This window comes from Sceloporus occidentalis, unplaced genomic scaffold (genome assembly GCF_023333645.1).
Source record: "Sceloporus occidentalis isolate IW3139 unplaced genomic scaffold, rSceOcc1.0.p SCAF_8, whole genome shotgun sequence".
NCBI classification, from domain to species: Eukaryota; Metazoa; Chordata; class Lepidosauria; order Squamata; family Phrynosomatidae; genus Sceloporus; species Sceloporus occidentalis.
In genome coordinates, this window is record NW_028316988.1 from 36,054,949 (window position 1) to 36,071,402 (window position 16,454).

General features: G+C 42.9%; 1 protein-coding gene across 4 annotated transcripts in view; it reads right to left on the minus strand.

Annotated features, from left to right (window-relative positions):
- The window catches only part of LOC149308688 (proto-oncogene DBL-like), a 49,010-nt gene that overhangs the window by 16,341 nt on the left and 16,215 nt on the right, over positions 1 to 16,454 (minus strand). For 2 of the 4 annotated variants that reach the window (XR_016282179.1, XM_089536298.1), the window contains exons 5-15: positions 8,666 to 8,785; positions 7,214 to 7,330; positions 6,426 to 6,575; positions 5,799 to 5,923; positions 5,270 to 5,384; positions 4,802 to 4,921; positions 4,303 to 4,494; positions 3,949 to 4,140; positions 3,627 to 3,798; positions 1,624 to 1,719; positions 183 to 271 (exon numbers count right to left, since the gene is read on the minus strand). Coding sequence is in view for 3 of the 4 variants with exons in the window: in XM_089536298.1 (XP_089392424.1) it covers positions 183 to 271; positions 1,624 to 1,719; positions 3,627 to 3,798; positions 3,949 to 4,140; positions 4,303 to 4,494; positions 4,802 to 4,921; positions 5,270 to 5,384; positions 5,799 to 5,923; positions 6,426 to 6,575; positions 7,214 to 7,330; positions 8,666 to 8,785 (1,488 nt within the window). In the remaining variant the exon portion in view is untranslated. Of the gene's footprint in view, positions 1 to 182; positions 272 to 1,623; positions 1,720 to 3,626; positions 3,799 to 3,948; positions 4,141 to 4,302; positions 4,495 to 4,801; positions 4,922 to 5,269; positions 5,385 to 5,798; positions 5,924 to 6,425; positions 6,576 to 7,213; positions 7,331 to 8,665; positions 8,786 to 14,195; positions 14,494 to 16,454 lie in introns of those variants that run through there. The other 2 variants (XM_089536300.1, XM_089536299.1) reach the window with 2 other exon arrangements.

A 16,454-nucleotide genomic window follows, 5' to 3' on the forward strand; every position in this document is an offset into this window, starting at 1 on the left:
ATAATATAATTTGAGCCTATATATATAATTTTCAATCAGTCAGGCCATTTTTATTGCTTGATGCCCTGAGATCTTTGGACATAGGATGAGTTATCAATAGATAATCAAGATGACACTATATTGTCATATATGATTGCAGGTCCTTTATGTATTTGGTAATTTGCAATTTATTACTTACATACCTTACGTGAGCTTTGAGATTTCCGTGACGTTTTCTTCCCAGGCAGCGAGATATCGAATGAAAATTTCAAACTGGAGTTGAAATCTACACCTTGGACATAAAAAGAACCACAATGGATAGGTTATATTCTGTACAAATACCAAGAAAGTATACATATATATATACATATACATATACATACACACAGCTATATTTAACCTTGCTAAACTATCCATGTTAAGCAGTTATGGATAGTGGTGTTAAAATGAATGTTTTGATTTCTTAGGAATTAAACATTCAGAAGGAGAGAAAAATAATAGTTAGGCAGGAAAATAGAATAACTACAACGTAAGTTGCGAATGAAAAATAAGATTAAAAGGGAGAAAAAGTAATTATCCCACCAAGAAAATCCATAAATCAAATCAACAAAATCTGGAATTTTCCTATACTATAATGTACTCTACTCTACTATTAGGTTCTAATAACCTATAAAGTAGGAGTAGTTTGCATATAGTCCATGGGCCATATGTATCCCCTGAACCCCACTTTCGGGATATCTGAAGCCCACTACCAGTCCCCACAAAAAACCCAAACCCCAAATGTGTGATTTCAGGGTTACTGTGGCTATATTACCAATTCTGTTGCAAAACCCTGAAATAAAGACATCCCTCACTTCATGGGATGCATTGCCACCTGTCCCAATTGTTAGCTTTTTTCCTGCCTGATGCTCTGGATAATATATTTTAAAAGCCAGCATTTCTCCAGAAATACAGCACAACAAACAAACAAATATAAGCCATCAACTATATTAGGATGGAGGAACACATGGTCCTCTGGGTATCATTGGATTGGAATTCCCATCTGCCACCACCAAGAAAACCAAGGGTGATGATGATGGGAGATGCAGTGCAACAATATTCAAGGGGTTGCACATTTTCCAACTCTGTTGCGATACTAGAAAGCTGGAGGAAGTTGCTTTATCTGGCACCAAAGAGATATTGAAATCAGCACGGAAGTTATGCACTCACAAAAGTGTAGTTGTGTTAATGGGTGTTAAGAAACCCTGACCAGAAGAGGTTTTATGGTTTGTATACAGGGTATTTTTTAAAGGGCCAGTGTGATATAATGATTTGAACATTGGACACTGAGAGACTGGGGTTCGAATCCCAGCTTGGCCATGGAAACGCACTGGGTGGCCTTGGGAAAGTCACACTGTCTCAGCCTCAGAGGGTGGCAATGGCAACCCTCATGTGAAAACATGCCATGAAAACCACATGACAGTTTCATCTTAGAGTCACTTCAAGACATACAACCACAACATACAATATTTTTTTTAAAAAAAAATTAATTTTAATGTATTATTGCACAGCTATGGCTTTAAAAATAGAAGAAAGGTATTTAGGTTTTATTGACCTTTTTTGGTTAAAGGATAGTGTTGAATATCAGGTATATAGAAGAAGCACCTTTGATGAAGCAATGGGCAAAAGATGTAGGGAGAAAAACTGATGCAGAGGAATGCAAACAGATATGAAGAGAAGGGGCATCGTCTTCAAACGGTGCTGTTGCAAAAATAAGACGGTTAAAAATAAAAATTACTATTTCCACAGGTCTTATTGACGTCACTCAGCATTATATGAAAGAAGCAAGCGCCTGGGAATGGGGTGTGGAGAGGAGGAAGGAAAAAGCAAGTTTCTGGGGAGACACAGGGCACAGCAGAGGACGTGAGAGCAGGATTGCTGGGTCACATCTGCTGGCCATTTTGATGGGAAGGGAACATGGTTCAACAGCATATAGCCCATTCTTTGCATGCATTGAGGACCATAGAAGAACAGAATGGGAAGGTACCTCAAAAGGCCATATAGTCAACCCCTTGTTAGATGCATGGCATTCACTGCTTTAGCTCCCTTGATAGGTGGTCAGCCAGCCTTGTCTTAACTGCACCCCCTTAAATATCCTCTTTTGTCCCTCAGTTGGTTCCAGAGCTTTGGGAGTTAAAAAAAGGTTTTAAAAAGAAGCTGTTTCTTTGGCTCAGTACAGTATTTAAAAAGGAATTTGCAGTCTGTACTCAGTGCAGCATTTTAAATGTGGAGTGCGTGTTGTTTTTTACTCTTTCATTGCCGATGCTGTTTTGGGGAGGGAATTGGAATTGATAATGGCATAAAAGTTGAAAACATACTGTTGAAAATCTCCTAAATATACCCTTGTGAGTGATTTTAAAGTTTTTAAAGGACTTTTGACAAGTAATTAATTTGACAAGTAAGTATTTTTAATAAATATTACCTGGAAAGCGTTATTAAATCAATAAAGTAACTTCAACTCCTTTCGTTATGTTGCTTTTGAAATAAAGCTTCATTGGGCCAAGAAAGTAACTTCGCCTCTGCTCATTCTGTTGCTGTTGAAACGTAAGTCTGTTGGGCTCTTATTGCCGACAGAAATGTAATTTGTTGCAAGGAATTCAATTGTTTGGAATTCATTGCTTCATTGCTCTGGGACATAACAAAGTTCTGCCTCTAATTTCAGGGTTGACAGGGTTGACAGAATCAGAGAGGGCTCCTATACTTTTCATGGATGTATTTGTTGTTGTTGTTGTTGTTGTGTATCTTCAAATTGTTTCTGACTTATGGTGACCCTAAAACGAATCTCTCATGGTTTTCTTGGTAAGCTTTGTTTAGAAGTTTGCTCATGCCTTTTCCTGAGGTTGAGAGTGTATGACTTGCCCAAGTCATCCAGTAGGTTTCATGGCCCAACTGGGATTCAAACCCTGGTCTCCAGAGTCACAGACCAATACTCAAATCACTATGGCACACTGGTTCTCTAATGGTTGTGCAGAACAGGGAATTCAACAGGTGACATGCAACCAGGTAACAATTCAACAGGTGACATGCAACCAGGTAACCTGAAAGTCCCTTTTTATGCAACTATTAAAAGTACAGCAGCCCTCTCTGATTCTCAGTTTGGCAACCCTACTGGTTTCCCTATTTGGAACCATCAGAAAACCATGCATAATTTGAGGTTTCACAGTTTGACTGCTGGCACCACAAGGAGAGAAGCAAAGGAACAGCATTGCAGCATGCAAAAAGTTGCCAGCTTTCCATCTGGAGCTGAGAGACAATTGTTCCAAGGCAGCCAGCTTTAAGCAGCTCTTTGCTGAAGGTGCGAGGCAAATAATAATTTAAAAAAATGCAAACTGCAAAATGGATAACTTTCATACTATCTTAAGTAGATATCCAAATAATACTGGTCATTTCAGAAGAGTTAACCAGGCATTTCCAAACACACATGCAAAACAGGTCTAGGGAGTGGAGGGATGAAAGTGGGTTGTTGACATCACAGGAACAAGACAACAGGTGTTTTCCATATCTGGTGCTCCCCTCCCCTTCCTCCAAGCACAAAAGACCATTTCCAAGATCATCCCCAAGGCTCACACACAACCCTTTCTGGATGGTATAACTTAAAAGCACGTTACCATGTTTTGGAGAAAACAATGGTGATCTCGATCGAGGTGGGTTCTCCGGCCGTGGGGCTACGAGCTGCACGGGGCGCACTTGCTTGTCCACCAGCTTTTTGAAGCAAGCCTGTCTGTTCTCGAACATGCTGCGCACATTCTCCAGCTTGATCTGGACCATCTGGATCCGGGCCTGCAGAGTCCAAAAAGATACCTCTGTAAATGAACAACATCACCGTCACCTCTTAGACTCTTCTCTGAAGCACTGGAGTATAGTGTGTTTGGAGACTAAATGGATACAGCTATGTAGCCAATGAGTTTGGTTGGTCTTCAGTGGACCTACCTTGAGTTCGGGTGTTAAAATGAGGTCAAAGTCAGAGTAGAGGGCTTGGGGATCAGCATTTAAATGCGGCGAAGAGCTCTCAAGGAACGTCTCTATATCTTGGAGAGCATTCTGGGCACCTTCCCGGGACTGGCATTTATCCATTGGTTGGTTGGCTAGAAGATATGCACCTTCATCACAGCACTCCAGAGCCTGTTGGAAACATACAACAAATCATTGGTACAATCCACGTCCATGAGCTGGATTGTGATGGCCAACCGTTTTCAGGTCTCCTCACAAGTGGTTACTGGTGACTATCTTTTCATGGACATGCTTTTAATTCTACTGAGTTTATTTCAACTTCTGGATATCTACCTGCTGCAGTGAGGTGAGAAGGTCTAAGGTCTTCTGCAGCCGGTTGCGTTTCCTTTTGATCTCTTCCAGCAAGATGTCCGAATGGTGCCTCAACTCATTACATTGCTGGCAGATCAGGTTGAGGGCATAGTGGTGGTTAGCAGCCAGCTGATGACCATGGAGGATGACCACCTGGGCCTTTCCAGTCACATCCTTTCAAAGAAAAGCCAAAAGGGTTGGCGGGGGGAAGAATTATTCCACCAGACCATCTACGATCCAATCTTCACTGCGATTCAACACCTCTTTAATGGCCATGGCACCCTGTTATGGGATTCTGGGATTTGTAGTTTGTTGCGGCACCAGAGGTCTCAGACAGGAAGAGCTAAATATCTCACAAAAATACAAAACCCAGAATTTCATAGCATTGAGCCATGGCAGTTAAAGTGGCAACCAACTGCATTATTTCTGCAGCACAGTTTAGATCAGTTTCACATTTCCGTGGAATGGAAGGTTGCCTCACCTGTGCCATTTTGTCCAGGTTATCCATGTCTGAGAGCCTCTGTTTTACTTGAGAAATGTTATCGCCAGTGTCAGGCAACTCCCCTTGCTGCTCCGTTAAAAATTCTATGGCTTTACTGAGCTGAAAGGAGAAAAATATTTAAAGAAAGGGAAAAAAGGGGGAGGGAGGGAGGGAGGGAGGAGACACAATGTTATTCAAAGGCCAGCCTTAAGGCTCCTGTACAGGTTGACTAAATATTACAACAGTGTGTGTGTGTCTATCTCTCTCATTCTCTCTCTCTCTCTATATATATATATCTATATATATATAGATATCCATATATGTATGTGTATACACACACATATCTCCAATCACACACACACACACACACACACACATATATATATATATATATATATATATATATATATATCCATCCAACCAAAGGAGTAATTTAGGAAGGCTGGAGGAGTGTCCACTTCATTTTACCTCTTGGAAATGCTGCTCAAATTTCCACAGCTGCAAATATTGCTCCATCTTCAGCTGATGCTTCTCCCAGAATCCATCAAAAGCGGTTTCCATCTCACACAATTGGGCAAGCAATCTTTTCCCAAGAGAAAGCAAGAGTTTAGTTTACAAGTGTGTGTGTGTTTTTCCATGCTCCTGACCACGCTTCTATAAAGATTTACCAATCCACCAACCCACCCTCCAAAAATTCCCTGTGGATGAAAGGAGAAGGACCTAGAAGGAACATGCAAAGTGATGGCTTGTTCTTTGCTGTAGAAGCCTGCTTTTAACACATGCCTTTCTTGGTCCTTTGGAATACAATGCACCCACTTTGCTTTAGAAGCCTCCTTTTGACACATGCCTGTCTTGGCTCTCTGGTGTACAGACACATCTGCCTTTGTAACTGTCCCTTGGCAGCCACTGCCAATATGATGCCTTCCTGTGCATTATTTAAATAGACATGACCAATATTCTCATCACCACACAAATGCACAATGCATGACTCTCTCACCTGTTGACCGTCTCCCAGTCCCCAGATCTCTCCTGCGTTTGCTCTCCATCAGCATCGTCTGTCTCAGGCTCCTCTAAACTACACAGCAGCATGTTTCCCTCTTTGGTAACTGTTGTAATATCTTCCTGCAAAAGGCACCAAAGCAACACTGATTAATACAATGTCATTAATACATCATTTATTGCTGTAGTGTTATCCAATTTCTTCGCAAGGGCTATCCAGAAAGTTGATCATAGATTCACACTGGAGGACCTAGAAATGCATAGAGAGAACACTAATGGGCCCAAGTTTGCCATTTTGCTATTTTTTGCATGGTCCCTGCACCCCTAACTCCTGCAAAGGTTGAGGGCTGACTGTATTACTGAACTAATTTTAAAGGGTTTAAACTGATTTTACTGTAAGTGACTGAGAGATCTTATGATACAGACAGGATCTAAATATTTCAAATAAATAAACCTGGTTGGGGATGCTGGGCATTGCAGTCCCACATTATCTGGAGGGTATCAGGTTGGGGAAGGCTAATTAGGATTTTTCTTTGGCTCGGCCCTGCTTTTTTGGTCTAACCCCCAAATTTGCCCAAGCATGCAAACCCTCCTGAAATCAGGTAAGGCACCTGAGAAAACTTACTTTCAGCTGGTAGTATTTCTCTGTCCGAAGGGCCAGGATGCGCTCGATTGAATAGGTGTCATCTGGCAACTCCGTTTCTGCCAGTTCCATGCCAAAAGACTGAAGCATCTGGGCAATTTCCTTCACCGTTAGTGCAAAACTTTCTATAGCCTGGAAGGAAAAACAGGTTTTGAATCCATCAGCTTGGTATTTAGCTTAGTGCAGGGGCAAGGGCTCCTCTATCTGGGGAAAAAAGCACACTTGATTTTCACTGAGGATGGAAAACTGTGCAGCTTTCCAAGAGCAAAATGCTGGATCTTTTTCGGGACTGTGTTTAGCACCCAGGAGAGTTCCTTTCAATTCTGACTAAAACCTTGGCTGCTGAATTAATGCAGTTTGACCCTGTTTTAACTGCCATGACTCCATCATACAGAATCCTGGGATCTGTAGTTTGTTGTGGCTCCAGACTCTCTGACAGCCAAACAGCTCACAAAACTGCAGATCCCAGAATTCGATAGCATTGAGCCATGGCAGTTAAAGCAGTATCAAACTGCATTGATTCTGCAACGTGGATGCATCCCCAGTGTGGCTTCACTGGCCCATGCACATGGAGACCACTAGCTGCCACTGACATTGCTTTACAAATGTCTTTACAGTCTTAAATGTCTTTAAACATCCTACTGCAACCAATCCTCCTCCACTCAAATTATGTACCAGATGGCGGGCTTATCAATCTCTCTTTTTTACAGCCCAGAATCCGGCAGGCTAAGTTGTAGATAATATTAACAGCATATGGGAGAAGGACATACTGTTCTGAAGATCACCCATTCACTATGGCTGTATTCCAAGGTGCCCCCGAATTCTGGCGTCAGCTGCTTCTCGTCGATGTACGTAAGTAAGTCACTGACTGAACTCAGCATTACAACCTAGAAGGGAATAACCAGAGAAAATAGAGGTTTACTATCCACAGGGCTTGAAACCTGATTCCACAGGGATCACATTTTCCCCAGATGTTCTTGGACTCCACCTCCCATCAGCCCCAGCCAATGTGGCTACTGACCGCAGATGATAGGATATACACTATAACATTCTGTGGGCAACAGAGGCTCCACTTCTGCTTTAAGCAAATACCTGCTTGATCTTTTAAATACGAGTTAATTTAATGCCCTGTCTTCTTTGCAGAGCATTATCTAAGAATGTGTCTGCATTGTAGGCATAGAAGTTTGATACTACTTTAATGGTTGTGATTCTGTCTTATGAAATCCTAGCAAGATTGGTAAGATACCAAATAAAGCCACTAGAAACTCTATCTAACTGCAGCTTTGTTTGGTATCTTACCAAAACTACAAATGAGAGGATTCTGTAAGATAGAATCACAACTGTTAAAGTAGTATCAAACTTCAGTACTGATCGAAGCCTCACAAAAAGGCTGACAGATGGAGAAAAATTCCTTTGCATTTATTGAAACGGGGGGGGGGGGGGGGGGACATTATTTCCGAATATTAACCAATAGCCCTAGGACAAATGCCCCAGATGGCTGTTATTTATTTATTTAATATATTTCTATAGTGGACCTTTCATATCAGCAGGCTGGCAATCTGCATACCTGACTGACTAACAATTGCCATACCCCGTATTATTAAATGGCGGTGCATGTATGCAGACGTGCTGATGTATCCACATGCATGTCACTGCCACTGAATAATATGAGCTGCAACCATGCATGGTTTTGGCCATCTGTGAGGGAGCCAGGAACAAAATTTCCATGGATGAGAAGGGTCAGCTATACATCACCTCCCAACCCATAAGGGCTCGGAAAAAGATGAACAAATAAACACAATTAAAATAGTTTTGCTCTTGACCTATGGCTACTCTATGGATGAGACATCTCCAAGACCCACCCACCCACCCACCCCTATCCTCCACTGCTCTGCTTAATTCCTGCAAGCCCATATCCATGCTCTCTTTAATAGAGTCCACCCATCTAGCATGCAAAGGGGGAAAACATTTTTAAAACATACTAAAATGCACTCTAGAAACTTTTAAAAGCAGTCTAGATACAGTCCTAAGATACCATTTTCAAATAGTTATAAGACAACCATTTTCAAACACTGAAGGCTACATAGGACATCACTCTTGTCTGCCCAGATGAAGCACAAAAGTGCCTAACATCCTTGGGTAGAGAGTTTCACAGTCCACAAGTAAAGCTTCACAACACAAGACATTACAATTCATGCAGTTAATGCCACAGGTTGTCATACAGGCAGCTTGAGAAGGAAGTCCTCCTGGCTAAACCGAAATCCAATATCGGTAAAAGTGCGTTGGAAAAATCCAGTGGGGCGGAGGACCATCACAAGGTGCAGGTTGCCTGGGAATGATGCCTATAGAGAGGAGGAAAAACAGATGGAGAAAGAGAGAGAGAAAATATCAGTATTACCTTTCCATGTAAAATCAGAACTCACAGTCTCCCACAGAAAGATTTTCCACTCCATTTTTGAACCTTAGCAGGTCAGTGTAGTGGTTGCCTCCCAGCCACAAAAGTTGCCAACTTTTCAGACTTGCCAGGTTGCTTTGGGTTTTTGTGCACAACTGTTCCAGTGCAGATCCAAGTGCTCAAGGAAACTCATGGACTGGATTAAACCCAAATCACTGCAATATTAGCAATTTAAAGAGGTGTGAAATGGTAATAGCAGAAACCCTTTCTCCCAAAAATGGCAGGCATCCATCGACTTCTCCTTCAAAACTGGCAATGGGAGAGCATCCTCTGTCTCAGGCGGGCAGAAAGATATTTTTAAGGGGGCACAGAGCAGCTCATATCAGCTTGCTGCTCTTTGCTACTGGTACCACTTGGCCTAATGGTAGGGCTGGCCTAGAGCTTGGGAAAAGTCCTTTTGGAAGCCACAAGTCACCCAGAGATCTACTCAGCCTATACGGTTTAGGTCCAGGCTATCTGATCGACCCGAGCTCCCTGGATGTGTCCACCTGGATCTTGACATCCTTAGGAGAGACCCTTCGTTCAGTCCCACCACCTTCACAGATATGGCTATTCTGCACAATATAAAGCCAAAAAAAGTATAATCGATAAGATCTTGATACAGATGCAGGTCAAGGACTTTTTTTTTGGCACCTGCCTCTTTCTATAATAAAAATGCACATCATCAGCCAATTTCCAGCCACTTCCACATGTGCTGAGATATATTCAGCATCAAACATAATGACCTCATTCACGGGAGAACAGAGAGAATCAACACCATCAGTAGCCATGAAAGACTGAACATGATCCAGTACCATCATCTCACTCATGCGTTAGAACCTAGCAACTATCACGTGTCTCCATCACACCTTCTTCAAGGTGCCCAAGCCACACTAGATGGGATTCCTCTAGTATATCTCCACAACAACGCCATGAGGTTGGCTAAGGACTTGACCCCAATCCTACAGTGTGCAAGGAATATGAGTCCATCTCTGCCTGGTCCAAACTCAACACATTATCTTCCACACCAGTGGCTCTCTGGGTGTTTTGGACTTTGATTCCTATATGCCCTAGCCAACTTGGGCAATGATCACAGATTTTGAGAGCTGAAGTCCAAAACGTCTGAGAAGCACTGCTTCCCATCACAAGGTTCAAGACCAGCAGTGCGGGTAAGTGGATTCTGGAGACACTTCTGTAGCCTCCAACATCCTCCAGAAGTTCATAGGGTCTATGAGATTAGATAGATAGATAGATAGATAGATAGATAGATAGATAGATAGATAGAGTGATGCAATGGTTTGAGAGTTGGACTATGACTCGGGAGAACAGGTTTCAAATCCCCACTCAGTCATGAAACCCACTGGGTGACCCTTGGTAAGTCACACTTTCTCCATCTCAGAGGATGGCAATGGCAAACCCACTTTAGCAGAAACTTGCCCAAAAAAACCCATGGTAGGTTTTCCTTAGGGTCGTCGTAAGTCGGAAACAAACTGAAGGCATGCAACAACAACAGTGTGTGTGTGTGTGTTTTTGACACCCCTCAAATATGTATTTTTAAATAAATAGACAGAGAAGAAGTCATTTAAAATGCTAATGCTAGAACTTTAGTATCTATAATGCATCACACCAGCTACCAAAGTGAAATAGGTCTCAAAATTGGCAATCAAGCAAGCCTGGCCTGTAATAAATGATACTGTTAATAGTGCACAATGCAGTGTTGCCTCAGATGATGTACTTTGCATGGCACTATGAGACGTGGAACTACAATATTTTTGATCGCAGCTCCATGGGACAAAACCTGCCATGCCAGTGTTCTTATGTTCCCCGAGCTATTTTTAAGAGAGGCTTAAAAATAATAAATGGATGCAAATTGATTGCCAAACCCCCGGTCCAATTTATGGCAAAGGGAATCCTGCCAGGAACCAAGAGTTGGCTGCTGTAACAAAGTGCTCAAGAGAACAGGATATGATGGCCCTAGACTCAAACCCTGCAGGCTTTATATCGACCAGGGATTGTGAGCCAGGAGATGGAGACAGGTTGCTTCCAATTCTGTGAGGCCCCAAAACAGTCACACACAGACACACACAGAGCCTACTTCTAAGGACATCCAACAAAGTAAAACTGGGGCATAATTATTCACAGAAGGAACAGTAGCAAGTGATTTCCAAGTCAGTGGATTAGTAAATCTGCCACGAATTTTAGTCCAAAGTTTGGAACTTCTGTCCAACATGTTGTCCCTCTTTTGGAGATGGTGCCAAAGATAGCTCCCTTAAAGTTCAGAGTAGAACCCAGATACTCCACACCACTGATGTGGAAACTCCCAACCACTAGTCTCCAAGGAAATATAACCCGCTGAGTTTATGGGGACTTGTTCCCATGAAAACATGCACTGGATATCAGCCTGCATTTCTCTGAAAGCAAGGCCATGCTGAGATATTTTGCTGCCTTGGCTGGAGTAGCAAATGGTACCCCAAACATGCCCAGGTTAAGTGGCATACTAATCACCAAATGATTGGGGCACCTGAAGCAGACAATTTTATCATGTGGTTGTGCAGCAGCCTTAGTTGCAACATGAATATTTCTCAGAGCAAATGAATTTATTTCTCATCACAGCGGTCCCTCCACATTTGCTGGAGTTAGGCATGAAGGACCCCCGTGAATGTTGAAACCCGCAAATAAAATACTACTATTATTTTTAGCTAAGTGAACACCTCTCTAGGAATCGCCAGGTCCTCTAGTGTAATTCTATGGTCAACGTCTGCCAGAGGTTGATCATTTTTGTGGGCTTTTCGGGCTATGGGGCCATGTTCTAGAAGAGTTTATTCATGACGTTTCGCCAGCATCTGTGGCTGCATCTTCAGAGAATACCTGGAACTCCCAGCCAGTTTGAGGATTCTGGGAACTGTAAGCCAAATGGAAACTTTTCATAACACCAGTTTTCTTCCAGTGCAGACCTCTTTTTTGGCCAGATTCTGCTTAATATGGTTTGTTTTTAAAGACTGTTCAGTGCAAACTAGTAGGCTGCTTCAATTCAGTCCTTACTACCTTAAATCTATCCTTGCAGCCAAGAGCAGCAAGGTTTTTTTTAAAATCCTTCCCTCTCATCCTTACATAAGCAAAGCTGTTTCATTCAGCTTCATTTCCATGCCACACAGTGAGGCTGCTGCAGGAGATCCCTGTGTAATCTTTCCATTTTTTGCTGCACTGCTGTTCAGGAGAGGTTCAAGAGCGAGGATTCCCTCCTCACCTTAGTTTCGAAAGCAATGAAGTTATAAATGGAATTTATATCCACCGCGCCCAACAATACATGCCCGAAATCTTCAGCTAAAGATCTAAAGCAGAGATGAGCTGAACTGGGGCCTTCAAATATGTTGTTGGATTGCATTTCCTATCATCCACTGCTATTGACAATGCTAGTTGGGAGTTGCAGGCCAATGACATCTGGAGGTTCACAGGTTTTCCCTCCCTGAATCTACAACAGGATGAACGGCTGTCAGACTTTTGCCTCCCTAGTGGCCGCTGCTGCATCAGTTTTGGGCTGGAAATGACATTAAAAGTCACTTCCAATTTTCATTTTGGGGATTTCAAGGGTGTGCTTTTTGCTGGGCAATTTTTCTTTAGAACGATATTTGGGGGTCCATTTTAAGGCCAGCTGCCTTGGGCACATGCTATCAGCCTTAAGGGAAGGCAATGACAACCCTCCTCTAACAAATCTTGCCAAGATAACCCCAGGATAGGTTTGGCTGAGGGTCACCATGAGTCAAACAACAACAAGCAACAACAAATTGCTAGGTTTCAGAAGAAAGGACTGGCAAAACCACCACTGGGTATTTCTTGTCTAAGAAAACCCTAAGAAATTCATGGGGTCACCATAAGTCAACAAATGGCTTGAAGGCACATATGCACACAATGCTTTTGGAGAGCTCCAGCAGATCCTCTTTAGCCTTCTCTGTCAAAGAGTGCTGATGCTTCATAAAACTACAAATCCCAGGATTGCGTTGGATGGAGCCACGGCAGTTACAATGATGTTGTAGATGCACACTCAGACTGCCTCTCTGCATGGAGCCTCAGTTTCAGTTAAAATTATTAAATTAGAAGAGAATTTGGTGATACAAGAACAAGACAAAGAAAAAAATTCAGATGAGCTAATGGAGGAGGAGAAACCAAGTAACTGGAAAAGTTCCTCTTTTGAAACAATGGCACCCAGAATCCTTCAGTCAGTCTGGTTACTTATTCCATGCAATGAACTGATCTGATTCCAAAATCCACTGATAGCATTAAACGTTTATTAGGTGAACTGGTACAAAAATGTGAAAGCTTCTGAGCTTCACAGATCTCTTCAAGAGGCAAGGTGATACAAAACACAGACAGTGGAGGGAGGTAGCTATAAGGAGCAGATGGAAAAGAGGAACTGTCCATGCTGAAGCCAGGAACTTCTAAATAGCTGTGAGTTAAAACACTCAAGATTTACTCACAAGTAATTTGAATGTGTATCTGTGCGCCTTCAAGTCGCTTCTGACTTATGGCGACCCCATGCATTTCATAGGGGTTTCCTAGTGAAAGAATACTCAGAGGTGGTTTTACCAGTCCCTATCTCTGAGTACAGGGCTACAAATGAAAGAGATTGGTGCAACAGTATTAATTTCCATGTTGCGGGCTAAAGCTGTCTGCATTAACTTCTGAAGAGACCCAGGGGAGCCACACATCCATGTCAGCCAACCAAAGTTTTAAAAAACGTTCCTTTCACACACAAAAATTGGGACAATAATTTCCCCAAGGACAGGTAAACCAGAAAACAGTAAGAACAACACAGGATCATCCCTGACAAATAACTAGGACAGCTGTCAGGTAGGCATGCAGCAAAACATCCTAGCAGCAGCCTGCCACTTTGAAAAAGTGGCCTATTTTTGCAAAAGTGTCTCTCCAATTTATCTCATCCAGCCTTCAAAGACAGAGTATATGATGCAATGAAAAAATGCCGAACTCCCCACACATCTCAAGGTGGGAGAGCTAGAGATGGAACCATATCCCCGAGATGTTCTGTTTAAATATGCTGCCAGTCTTGGGACACCAGGGTTGACAAATGTTTTGGACAGATATTGGGAAAGGCAATGCTAAATTGCAAAATGCAATTTTTCAAAATGCTAAATGCAAAAACGAGCTCTCGCTCTCGCTCTCTTCTAAAGGCTGCATTCAGCAGATTTGTCCTAGAACACTGCATTGCCATGCTTCCTCAACTGCTGCAGGAAGACAGTGTATGAACTTAGAATCTGATTTGGAAAGGGAACAAAAAAAAAGACCGCAGACAGAGCCCTTACCGCATTCCTTCGGCCCCTCATCTTGCCTCTTGGGGGACTTGCTTCAGCCATTTCCCTTGCTCACACGGGAGCTGGTTGGCCTTGCCCAAAAGTCAATGCAGCATCAGTGAAATAAGACCCGGCTTCTTAAAAGTCACCGGGGTAACCAGCTGTCTGTACAGCTGCTTCTCTGAGTACCAAGGTAGCAGCATCATGATGGCACAGCAGGACACAGGGAGGCTCCTTGCTCTGATCAGGTGTGCCGCCATGGGTTAGCCATGTTCCCATCATCTGCTAATTGCCACTCAAACCAGGCTGGCAGGTGATGCTGGCGAAAGAAGCAGAGGGCACGGATGCCAAAAAGCATGCACAGCCTTTGGCTGTGCTACCCGGCAAGAAAGAGATAGAGAGAGAGGAAGGATAAAGGAGAGACAGATGGGGAGAGGGAGACACTCTATGGCCAGGAACAGCTGTGCATTTTTTAAGGTGGAATGCAGAAATTCAGAGACATGTCAAAGCGTCTGACACTTTAAAAAGAATTTGCTCACAGGAGCAACCCATTGCTATGCGTACATGTTGTGTGCCTTCAAGTCATTTCAGAATTATGGCATCCCTAAGGGGTTTTTCGTGGGAAGATTTGTTCTCTGAAGATGCCAGCCACAGATGCTGGCGAAAAGTCAGGAAGAAACTCTTCTAGAACATGGCCACATAGCCCGAAAACCCCACAAAAAACTATGTTCAGAGGAGGTTTGCCACTGCCTTCCTCTGAGGCTGAGAGAGTATGACTTGCCCAATATCACCCAGTGGATCTCATGGCCAGGTTGAGAATCAAACCCTAGTCTCCAGACTCACAGTCCGACCCTCAAACCATTGCGCCACATGATTGCTAGGCTGACCATATTTCCTTGAAACAATGGGATGGCCAATATGGGACGGGGTTATGTAATATTCCGGATCCACAAAAAGTAAGACAATAATAAAAGTTTTATTACATGAACCTATTGAGCGAACCATTTATTCTTCACTGACAAAACTCATAAAAATATTTAGGTAGATGAGAAGGGGACCATATTTCACCACGATCGCACCATGAATATTTCTCTGATAATCTATGCAGCAAATTTCAGTCTTGCAACACCTTGTCATAAAACTTCTCACACTCCATGACACAATGGGTTTTTTGACAACCACAATTTCAAGCAGGGATTTTCAAACCATTTTTGCAACGTAAATGCATTTTTTCCTTGAAAACGCAACAGAATTGACATTTAGATTAAAACAATGGGATGGTCTGGAAACGTGGGGGGAAATGGTACTGTGCCATTTAAAATGGTACATATGATCAGCCTAACTATTGCCTCACCTTCCTTCCAGCAGAATTTTTGCCCAAAGCTTTTTCAGACCTCTAAAATTGTGGGATAGGGTGAGCAACTGCAACGGGTGCAAGGAATAGTTTTCTGCCCCTGAAACTCTCCAAGAGCTCTGTAAGACTCTTAAAAATGCCCCCAAGATGGAAGGTGAAAAACCCAAAGGGGCCAAAAAAGGCTATTAAATATATTGCTTTTTCTTTTTTTACATTAAGCAGTGGATAGAGGACATTGTTGCTGTGCGCCTTAAAGTTATTTCTACTGATGGCAATGCTGTGGCGATCCTGTCATGGGGTTTCCTGGCAAGGTTTGTTGAGAAGGGATTTGCCACTGCTCTCCTCTGAGGCTGAGACAGTGTGACCTGCCTAAGGTCTACTGGTGGTTTTCCATGGCTGAGCAGGGATTCAAACCCGGGTCTCCATGCAACCAATTTAAAATATGTATCACAGCTCCTTGAGGCTTCTTGGAGAAGCAGTCTACCTTTTCTTCTTTGGTGGGTAGCTTCAGCTTCTAAAAGGGAGAATCTAGGGTAGAGTCTTGGGAAGGGCCAGTGTGGTATAATGGTTTGAGTATTGGATGGGGGCTGCATCTACACTGAAGAAATAATCCAGGTTGATGCTACTCATAGCTCAATGCTATGGAATTCTGGTAATTGTAGTTTTGTGAGGCATTTAGCCTTCTTTGTCAGAGAGCTCTGGTGCCACAACAAACCATTCCCAACATTTCATAGCAATGAGCTGTGGCAGCTAAAGTGGTGTCAACCTGAATTATTTCTGCAGTACAGATGCAGCCTATGAGATTGGGGTTCAATTCCCCACTTGGCCATGGAAACTCACTCGGTGACCTTGGGCCAGTCACAAACTCTCAGCCCCAGAAAACCCTATGATAGGGTTGCTTTAGGGATGCCATAAGG